The sequence below is a fragment of the Procambarus clarkii genome, chromosome 59, assembly GCF_040958095.1.
Source record: "Procambarus clarkii isolate CNS0578487 chromosome 59, FALCON_Pclarkii_2.0, whole genome shotgun sequence".
Lineage (NCBI taxonomy): Eukaryota > Metazoa > Arthropoda > Malacostraca > Decapoda > Cambaridae > Procambarus > Procambarus clarkii.
In genome coordinates, this window is record NC_091208.1 from 26,902,706 (window position 1) to 26,913,476 (window position 10,771).

General features: G+C 54.1%; 1 protein-coding gene across 1 annotated transcript; it reads left to right on the plus strand.

The window, feature by feature from the left end:
• Window positions 1-7,114: 7,114 nt before the first annotated feature.
• LOC138353756 (uncharacterized) lies at window positions 7,115-9,916 on the plus strand. The gene has a single exon (XM_069307154.1). The coding sequence runs from the start codon at window positions 7,115-7,117 to the stop codon at window positions 9,914-9,916; it is 2,802 nt and encodes a 933-aa protein (XP_069163255.1).
• The last annotated feature ends 855 nt before the right edge of the window (window positions 9,917-10,771 follow it).

Sequence of the window (10,771 nt, forward strand, 5' to 3'; positions counted from 1 at the left end):
GCGTGTGTGTGTGTCTGTCTGTTAGGGGGGGAAGGACTGTGTTTTTGTTAGTAGCGACTGGCGGTGACGAGGCCCAGATATGCTGGCTCCATGGCGGCCTCGTGTCCTCCTTAACACTGTCTTCCTCACACAAAAGAAACGGAGAGATCGCTCGAGATTTGGGCGAGTTGTGTTGCTCTTGGTAGAGGGGGGAAAATGTTTATTTTAATAGGTGTTTCTGGGGGTTGGTTTAGGGGTATGGGGAGGGGGGGGGGTTTGGGGGGGGGTGGTACGTGGTAATCTTGGTGGGTTGGTGGTCCTGGCGGGTATTGGTAGTTTAAATTGTGGTTTCCTGGTGATTGTCTTGTGGTATGTTAAGTACAATGTACTGCTGGTGTTCCTGGTCCACCACACTACTCTCTCTACCGATCCACCATAGTACTGACACCGGTGCATTTGGTCCACCGCACGTGGTCCACCGCACGTGCCCCACCGCACGTGCCCCACCGCACGTGCCCCACCGCACGTGGTCCACCGCACGTGCCCCACCGCACGTGGTCCACCGCACGTGGTCCACCGCACGTGCCCCACCGCACGTGGTCCACCGCACGTGCCCCACCGCACGTGGTCCACCGCACGTGGTCCACCGCACGTGGTCCACCGCACGTGCCCCACCGCACGTGATCCACCGCACGTGCCCCACCGCACGTGGTCCACCGCACCTGGTCCACCGCACGTGGTCCACCGCACGTGGTCCACCGCACGTGCCCCACCGCACCTGGTCCACCGCACGTGGTCCACCGCACGTGCCCCACCGCACGTGGTCCACCGCACGTGGTCCACCGCACGTGCCCCACCGCACGTGGTCCACCGCACGTGCCCCACCGCACGTGGTCCACCGCACCTGGTCCACCGCACGTGGTCCACCGCACGTGGTCCACCGCACGTGCCCCACCGCACGTGATCCACCGCACGTGCCCCACCGCACGTGATCCACCGCACGTGCCCCACCGCACGTGGTCCACCGCACCTGGTCCACCGCACCTGGTCCACCGCACGTGGTCCACCGCACGTGGTCCACCGCACCTGGTCCACCGCACGTGGTCCACCGCACCAAGTGTTCTACTTGTAGCAATTACTTCTGCATTGTTAAACTTAATTCAGTTTGTGTTAAGGATCAGATCTTTGAGAGGAGGAGGAGGAGTCTGGACTCCGGCTGAGTCCAATTATGAAGTTTTATTGTTTAAACTGTAACCTGCAGTCCTGGAGGAGGTGACCTGTTGACAGCCTGCGGCAGGACCACTAGGGGGGTGAGTGACGGCCTGCGGCAGGACCACTAGGGGGTGAGTGACGGCCTGCGGCAGGACCACTAGGGGGGTGAGTGACGGCCTGCGGCAGGACCACTAGGGGGGTGAGTGACGGCCTGCGGCAGGACCACTAGGGGGTGAGTGACGGCCTGCGGCAGGACCACTAGGGGGGTGAGTGACGGCCTGCGGCAGGACCACTAGGGGGGTGAGTGACGGCCTGCGGCAGGACCACTAGGGGGTGAGTGACGGCCTGCGGCAGGACCACTAGGGGGTGAGTGACGGCCTGCGGCAGGACCACTAGGGGGGTGAGTGACGGCCTGCGGCAGGACCACTAGGGGGGTGAGTGACGGCCTGCGGCAGGACCACTAGGGGGTGAGTGACGGCCTGCGGCAGGACCACTAGGGGGTGAGTGACGGCCCGCGGCAGGACCACTAGGGGGGTGAGTGACGACCTGCGGCTGGACCACTAGGGGGGTGAGTGATGGCCTGCGGCAGGACCACTAGGGGGGTGAGTGACGGCCTGCGGCAGGACCACTAGGGGGTGAGTGACGGCCTGCGGCAGGACCACTAGGGGGTGAGTGACGGCCCGCGGCAGGACCACTAGGGGGGTGAGTGACGACCTGCGGCTGGACCACTAGGGGGTGAGTGACGGCCTGCGGCAGGACCACTAGGGGGTGGGTGACAGCCTGCGGCAGGACCACTAGGGGGTGGGTGACAGCCTGCGGCAGGACCACTAGGGGGGTGAGTGACGGCCTGCGGCAGGACCACTAGGTGGGGTGAGTGACGACCTGCGGCTGGACCACTAGGAGGTGAGTGACGGCCTGCGGCAGGACCACTAGGGGGTGGGTGACAGCCTGCGGCAGGACCACTAGGGGGTGGGTGACAGCCTGCGGCAGGACCACTAGGGGGTGGGTGACAGCCTGCGGCAGGACCACTAGGGGGGGTGAGTGACGGCCTGCGGCAGGACCACTAGGGGGTGAGTGACGGCCTGCGGCAGGACCACTAGGGGGGTGAGTGACGGCCTGCGGCAGGACCACTAGGGGGGTGAGTGACGGCCTGCGGCAGGACCACTAAGGGGGTGAGTGACGGCCTGCGGCAGGACCACTAGGGGGTGAGTGACGGCCTGCGGCAGGACCACTAGGGGGGTGAGTGACGACCTGCGGCTGGACCACTAGGGGGTGAGTGACGGCCTGCGGCAGGACCACTAGGGGGTGAGTGACGGCCTGCGGCAGGACCACTAGGGGGTGAGTGACGACCTGCGGCAGGACCACTAGGGGGGGTGAGTGACGGCCTGCGGCAGGACCACTAGGGGGGTGAGTGACGGCCTGCGGCAGGACCACTAGGGGGGGTGAGTGACGGCCTGCGGCAGGACCACTAGGGGGGTGAGTGACGGCCTGCGGCAGGACCACTAGGGGGGTGAGTGACGGCCTGCGGCAGGACCACTAGGGGGGTGAGTGACGACCTGCGGCAGGACCACTAGGGGGGGTGAGTGACGGCCTGCGGCAGGACCACTAGGGGGGTGAGTGACGGCCTGCGGCAGGACCACTAGGGGGGTGAGTGACGGCCTGCGGCAGGACCACTAGGGGGGATGAGTGACGGCCTGCGGCAGGACCACTAGTTGGGTGAGTGACGGCCTGCGGCAGGACCACTAGTTGGGTGAGTGACGGCCTGCGGCAGGACCACCAGATCCAGACTGTAGAGGTGTTACAGCGAGGCAGAGACGGGAGGGAAAGCTGTGGATGGTGAGGAGATGGACATTGATGTGGACGCCATTATTCAGGCCCGGGAAGAATTGAATTGTGAGGCGCGTCCGGATGACGTGATGTGGCCAATGGTGTTATGGAGGGTGGCTGGCATGGTCGAGGTGCACCAGGAGCCGCTGCTAGACCATGGCATAGTGGTCCAGCAGCTGTGAGAGGTAGGAGCCGCCCACTAGACCATGTCATAGTGGTCCAGCTGCTGTGAGAGGCAGGAACCACCTCCCCCCCTCCCCTAGACCATGTCATAATGGTCCAGCAGCTGTGAGAGGCAGGAGCCGCCCCACTAGACCATGTCATAGTGGTCCAGCAGCTGTGAGAGGCAGGAGCCACCCCCTAGACCATGTCATAGTGGTCCAGCAGCTGTGAGAGGCAGGAGCCGCCTCTAGACCATGGCATAGTGGTCCAGCAGCTGTGAGAGGCAGGAGCCACCCCCTAGACCATGTCATAGTGGTCCAGCAGCTGTGAGAGGCAGGAGCCACCCCCTAGACCATGTCATAGTGGTCTAGCAGCTGTGAGAGGCAGGAGCCACCCCCCCTAGACCATGTCATAGTGGTCCAGCAGCTGTGAGAGGCAGGAGCCACCCCCTAGACCATGTCATAGTGGTCTAGCAGCTGTGAGAGGCATGAGCCACCCCCCTAGACCATGTCATAGTGGTCCAGCAGCTGTGAGAGGCATGAGCCACCCCCCTAGACCATGTCATAGTGGTCCAGCAGCTGTGAGAGGCATGAGCCACCCCCTACACCATGTCATAGTGGTCCAGCAGCTGTGAGAGGCAGGAGCCGCCACCTAGACCATTTCATAGTGGTCCAGCAGCTGTGAGAGGCAGGAGCCACCCCCTAGACCATGTCATAGTGGTCCAGCAGCTGTGAGAGGCAGGAGCCATCCCCCCTAGACCATGTCATAGTGGTCCAGCAGCTGTGAGAGGCAGGAGCCACCCCCCTAGACCATGTCATAGTGGTCTAGCTGCTGTGAGAGGCAGGAGCCACCCCCTAGACCATGTCATAGTGGTCCAGCAGCTGTGAGAGGCAGGAGCCACCCCCCTAGACCATGTCATAGTGGTCTAGCTGCTGTGAGAGGCAGGAGCCACCCCCTAGACCATGTCATAGTGGTCTAGCAGCTGTGAGAGGCATGAGCCACCCCCCTAGACCATGTCATAGTGGTCCAGCAGCTGTGAGAGGCAGGAGCCACCCCCCTAGACCATGTCATAGTGGTCCAGCAGCTGTGAGAGGCATGAGCCACCCCCCTAGACCATGTCATAGTGGTCCAGCAGCTGTGAGAGGCATGAGCCACCCCCTAGACCATGTCATAGTGGTCCAGCAGCTGTGAGAGGCAGGAGCCACCCCCCCCCCCTAGACCATGTCATAGTGGTCCAGCAACTGAAATCACAGTGTTCCTAATCACTTGTGCTCTCCCGTCTTGTTCAGTCACAGAACACTGGGTGAACATCCACGGTTGTTCAATGCCCGTTTAACATAAGAAATATTGCCGGTAGGAAATGTTCAAGTGAACAATAATCTCGCTCCTGCAGGAAGTGGCATGTGGTTACCTTACCTTGAGGTTACCTTGAGGTGCTTCCGGGGCTTAGTGTCCCCGCGGCCCAGTCGTCGACCAGGCCTCCTCCTGGTTGCCGGACTGATCAACCAGGCTGTTAGACGCGGCTGCTCGCAGCCTGACGTATGAGTCACAGCCTGGTTGATCAGGTATCCTTTGGAGGTGTTTATCCAGTTCTCTCTTGAACACTGTGAGGGGTCGGCCAGTTATGCCCCTTATGTGTAGTGGAAGCGTGTTGAACAGTCTCGGGCCTCTGATGTTGATAGTTCTCTCTTGAACACTGTGAGGGGTCGGCCAGTTATGTCCCTTATGTGTAGTGGAAGCGTGTTGAACAGTCTCGGGCCTCTGATGTTGATAGTTCTCTCTTGAACACTGTGAGGGGTCGGCCAGTTATGTCCCTTATGTGTAGTGGAAGCGTGTTGAACAGTCTCGGGCCTCTGATGTTGATAGTTCTCTCTTGAACACTGTGAGGGGTCGGCCAGTTATGTCCCTTATGTGTAGTGGAAGCGTGTTGAACAGTCTCGGGCCTCTGATGTTGATAGTTCTCTCTTGAACACTGTGAGGGGTCGGCCAGTTATGCCCCTTATGTGTAGTGGAAGCGTGTTGAACAGTCTCGGGCCTCTGATGTTGATAGTTCTCTCTTGAACACTGTGAGGGGTCGGCCAGTTATGTCCCTTATGTGTAGTGGAAGCGTGTTGAACAGTCTCGGGCCTCTGATGTTGATAGTTCTCTCTCAGAGTACCTGTTGCACCTCTGCTCTTCAACGGGGGTATTCTGCACATCCTGCCATGCCTCCTGGTCTCATGTGATGTTATTTCTGTGTGCAGGTTTGGGACCAGCCCCTCTAATATTGTCCACGTGTAAATTATTATGTATCTCTCCCGCCTGAGCTCAAGGGAGTACAGATTTAGGCTCTTTAGTCGGTCCCAGTAGTTTAGATGTTTTACTGAGTGGATTCTAGCAGTAAAGGATCTCTGCACGCTCTCCAGGTCAGCAATTTCTCCAATGGTAGTGAGTATGTGGGTCTATGGACCACGCCAAGCAACGAGAGCATACCTAGAGTATACCTGGAGCATACCTGGACATACCTGGAGCATACCTGGAGCATACCCGGAGCATATAACAGCACCAGAGAGATACAAGTTATCACAAGTCAAGCCTGGCCTCAGGCCGGGCTTGGGGAGTAGAACTCCCAGAACCCCATCAAGCAGGTGACAAGCAGGTGACAAGCAAGTATCAAGCAGGTATCAAGCAGGTAACAAGCAGGTATCAAGCAGGTGACAAGCAGATATCAAACAGGTATCAATCAGGTATCAAGCAGGTAACAAGCAGGTATCAAGCAGGTGACAAGCAGGTATCAAGCAGGTATCAAGCAGGAGACTAGCAGATATCAAACAGGTATCAATTAGGTATCAAGCAGGTAACAAGCAGGTGACAAGCAGGTATCAAGCAGGTATCAAGCAGGAGACTAGCAGGTATCAAACAGGTATCAAGCAGGTATCAAACAGGTATCAAACAGGTATCAAACAGGTATCAAACAGGTATCAAGCAAGTATCAAACAGGTATCAAGCAGGTATCAAGCAGGTATCAAGCAGGTATCAAACAGGTATCAAGCAGGTATCAAACAGGTATCAAACAGGTATCAAACAGGTATCAAACAGGTAACATCTATTACCTTGTTAGCTCCAGTTAATTGTCTCATTACTGCATTAATATCGTCTGGCTAAATGAAACATTTGTTACGCAACGAAAATGACGAAGCGTCTTGACTGCTGCTCTTGACCGGAGTGCGCGCTCAAGCGCTTTCTTTTAATTTTGTGCAGGTAGCTAGCTAGCCCTCAAGTGCTGACTCTTAATTAAGTTGAAGTAGGGCTGGTGTGAGTGACGCATACAAGGGAAAAAATGTTCACTTTCCCATCTCGCGTGATTGGAATCTTACGGGATTTTATACCCAGAGTTGGAATTGAAATCATATAACGTTTGGGGGAGGTACGCTTTTGCTCCTCCTAGATGTGCCCAACTACTTGGGCTGGACGGTAGAGCGACGGTAGAGCGTCATGCAGGTCGGCGTTCAATCCCACGACTGTCCATAAGTGGTTGGGCACTATTCCTTTCTTCCCGTCCCATCCCAAATCCTTATCCTGACGCCTTCTAAGTGTTAGATAGTCTAATGGCCTGGCGCTTTTCCCCTGATAATTCTCTCCCCCTCCCTCCTTGATGGGCTGGTAGAGTTGGGCTTCAACTCCTGGCCCCCGCCTCTCCAGAATTTTCTAGTTTAATGCAGTGACTTGAATTTCTCGCTCTTCGTATCATTTATAATTTCAATTATGTGCAGAGTTACCTTCCAGGACAACCAGGGAGGCCTGGTTGGAAACCGGGCCCGGGGGGCCATTGATCCCCGGTAGTTACACAAGGTAGTAACACTTCTTGGTCTTTTTCCACCTACAACTTAATACACTTTGTCAACTTATCACTGTTTCTCAAAATCTCTTCTGGTTCTTCCGACTGTCTTCCAAGATGATGGCAGTTAAGAGCAGTTCCAAGATGATGGCAGTTAAGAGCAGTTCCAAGATGATGGCAGTTAAGAGCAGTTCCAAGATGATGGCAGTTAAGAGCAGTTCCAAGATGATGGCAGTTAAGAGCAGTTCCAAGATGATGGCAGTTAAGAGCAGTTCCAAGATGATGGCAGTTAAGAGCAGTTCCAAGATGATGGCAGTTAAGAGCAGTTCCAAGATGATGGCAGTTAAGAGCAGTTCCAAGATGATAGCAGTTAAGAGCAGTTCCAAGATGATGGCAGTTAAGAGCAGTTCCAAGATGATGGCAGTTAAGAGCAGTTCCAAGATGATGGCAGTTAAGAGCAGTTCCAAGATGATGGCAGTTAAGAGCAGTTCCAAGATGATGGCAGTTAAGAGCAGTTCCAAGATGATGGCAGTTAAGAGCAGTTCCAAGATGATGGTAGTTAAGAGCAGTTCCAAGATGATGGCAGTTAAGAGCAGTTCCAAGATGATGGCAGTTAAGAGCAGTTCCAAGATGATGGCAGTTAAGAGCAGTTCCAAGATGATAGTAGTTAAGAGCAGTTCCAAGATGATGGCAGTTAAGAGCAGTTCCAAGATGATAGTAGTTAAGAGCAGTTCCAAGATGATGGCAGTTAAGAGCAGTTCCAAGATGATAGTAGTTAAGAGCAGTTCCAAGATGATGGCAGTTAAGAGCAGTTCCAAGATGATGGCAGTTAAGAGCAGTTCCAAGATGATGGCAGTTAAGAGCAGTTCCAAGATGATGGCAGTTAAGAGCAGTTCCAAGATGATGGTAGTTAAGAGCAGTTCCAAGATGATGGCAGTTAAGAGCAGTTCCAAGATGATGGCAGTTAAGAGCAGTTCCAAGATGATGGCAGTTAAGAGCAGTTCCAAGATGATGGCAGTTAAGAGCAGTTCCAAGATAATGGCAGTTAAGAGCAGTTCCAAGATGATGGCAGTTAAGAGCAGTTCCAAGATGATGGCAGTTAAGAGCAGTTCCAAGATGATGGCAGTTAAGAGCAGTTCCAAGATGATGGCAGTTAAGAGCAGTTCCAAGATGATGGCAGTTAAGAGCAGTTCCAAGATGATGGCAGTTAAGAGCAGTTCCAAGATGATGGCAGTTAAGAGCAGTTCCAAGATGATGGCAGTTAAGAGCAGTTCCAAGATGATGGCAGTTAAGAGCAGTTCCAAGATGATGGCAGTTAAGAGCAGTTCCAAGATGATGGCAGTTAAGAGCAGTTCCAAGATGATGGCAGTTAAGAGCAGTTCCAAGATGAAGGCAGTTAAGAGCAGTTCCAAGATGATGGCAGTTAAGAGCAGTTCCGAGATGATGACAGTTAAGAGCAGTTCCAAGATGATGGCAGTTAAGAGCAGTTCCAAGATGATGGCAGTTAAGAGCAGTTCCAAGATGATGGCAGTTAAGAGCAGTTCCAAGATGATGGCAGTTAAGAGCAGTTCCAAGATGATGGCAGTTAAGAGCAGTTCCAAGATGATGGCAGTTAAGAGCAGTTCCAAGATGATGGCAGTTAAGAGCAGTTCCAAGATGATGGCAGTTAAGAGCAGTTCCAAGATGATGGTAGTTAAGAGCAGTTCCAAGATGATGGCAGTTAAGAGCAGTTCCAAGATGATAGTAGTTAAGAGCAGTTCCAAGATGATGGCAGTTAAGAGCAGTTCCAAGATGATGGCAGTTAAGAGCAGTTCCAAGATGATGGCAGTTAAGAGCAGTTCCAAGATGATAGTAGTTAAGAGCAGTTCCAAGATGATGGCAGTTAAGAGCAGTTCCAAGATGATAGTAGTTAAGAGCAGTTCCAAGATGATGGCAGTTAAGAGCAGTTCCAAGATGATGGTAGTTAAGAGCAGTTCCAAGATGATGGCAGTTAAGAGCAGTTCCAAGATGATGGCAGTTAAGAGCAGTTCCAAGATGATGGCAGTTAAGAGCAGTTCCAAGATGATGGCAGTTAAGAGCAGTTCCAAGATGATGGTAGTTAAGAGCAGTTCCAAGATGATGGCAGTTAAGAGCAGTTCCAAGATGATGGCAGTTAAGAGCAGTTCCAAGATGATGGCAGTTAAGAGCAGTTCCAAGATGATGGCAGTTAAGAGCAGTTCCAAGATGATGGCAGTTAAGAGCAGTTCCAAGATGATGGCAGTTAAGAGCAGTTCCAAGATGATGGCAGTTAAGAGCAGTTCCAAGATGATGGCAGTTAAGAGCAGTTCCAAGATGATGGCAGTTAAGAGCAGTTCCAAGATGATGGCAGTTAAGAGCAGTTCCAAGATGATGGCAGTTAAGAGCAGTTCCAAGATGATGGCAGTTAAGAGCAGTTCCAAGATGATGGCAGTTAAGAGCAGTTCCAAGATGATGGCAGTTAAGAGCAGTTCCAAGATGATGGCAGTTAAGAGCAGTTCCAAGATGATGGCAGTTAAGAGCAGTTCCAAGATGAAGGCAGTTAAGAGCAGTTCCAAGATGATGGCAGTTAAGAGCAGTTCCGAGATGATGGCAGTTAAGAGCAGTTCCAAGATGAAGGCAGTTAAGAGCAGTTCCAAGATGATGGCAGTTAAGAGCAGTTCCGAGATGATGGCAGTTAAGAGCAGTTCCAAGATAATGACAGTTAAGAGCAGTTCCAAGATGATGGCAGTTAAGAGCAGTTCCAAGATGATGGCAGTTAAGAGCAGTTCCAAGATGATGGCAGTTAAGAGCAGTTCCAAGATGATGGCAGTTAAGAGCAGTTCCAAGATGATGCCAAGTAATCACCAAAGACGAGGCACAGGTCAGAGACCGGACCACGGAGACATTAGTCCCCGGAGGTAACCACATGGTTCCCACCTGTGAGCGGTCCTCGAGCAATCAACAGACGTCTTAATTAACAGCAAACAACCACTCAGCCCCAAAACACAACCCTACCACAACCTTGCCACAACCTTGCCACAACCCTACCACAACCTTGCCACAACCCTACCACAACCTTGCCACAACCCTACCACAACCTTGCCACAACCCTACCACAACCTTGCCACAACCCTACCACAACCTTGCCACAACCCTACCACAACCTTGCCACAACCCTACCACAACCTTGCCACAACCCTACCACAACCCTACCACAACCTTGCCACAACCGTACCACAACCTTGCCACAACCCTACCACAACCTTGCCACAACCCTACCACAACCTTGCCACAACCCTACCACAACCTTGCTACAACCCTACCACAACCTTGCCACAACCCTACCACAACCTTGCCACAACCCTACCACAACCTTGCCACAACCACACGACGCTCAGGGTGTACAGGGTCCTCCAGAAAATTAATTTGAATTCCTTTGTCACGATTTTTGGTGGAGTTGCAAAATGGAGGAAGGCAACGAGATGCCGGAGCTGTGTGTTTTGACTTCCCCGAGCCTGGCCGGTGGTGTGTGGTGGCTTCCTGTCACGCTGGAGGTGTGTGGTGGCTTCCTGTCACGCTGGAGGGAGGGAGGGAGGGTGTAGTGGCTTCCTGTCACGCTGGAGGGAGGGAGGGAGGGTGTAGTGGCTTCCTGTCACGCTGGAGGTGTGTGGTGGCTTCCTGTCACGCTGGAGGGAGGGAGGGAGGGTGTAGTGGCTTCCTGTCACGCTGGAGGGAGGGAGGGAGGGAGGGTGTGGTGGCTTCCTGTCACGCTGGAGG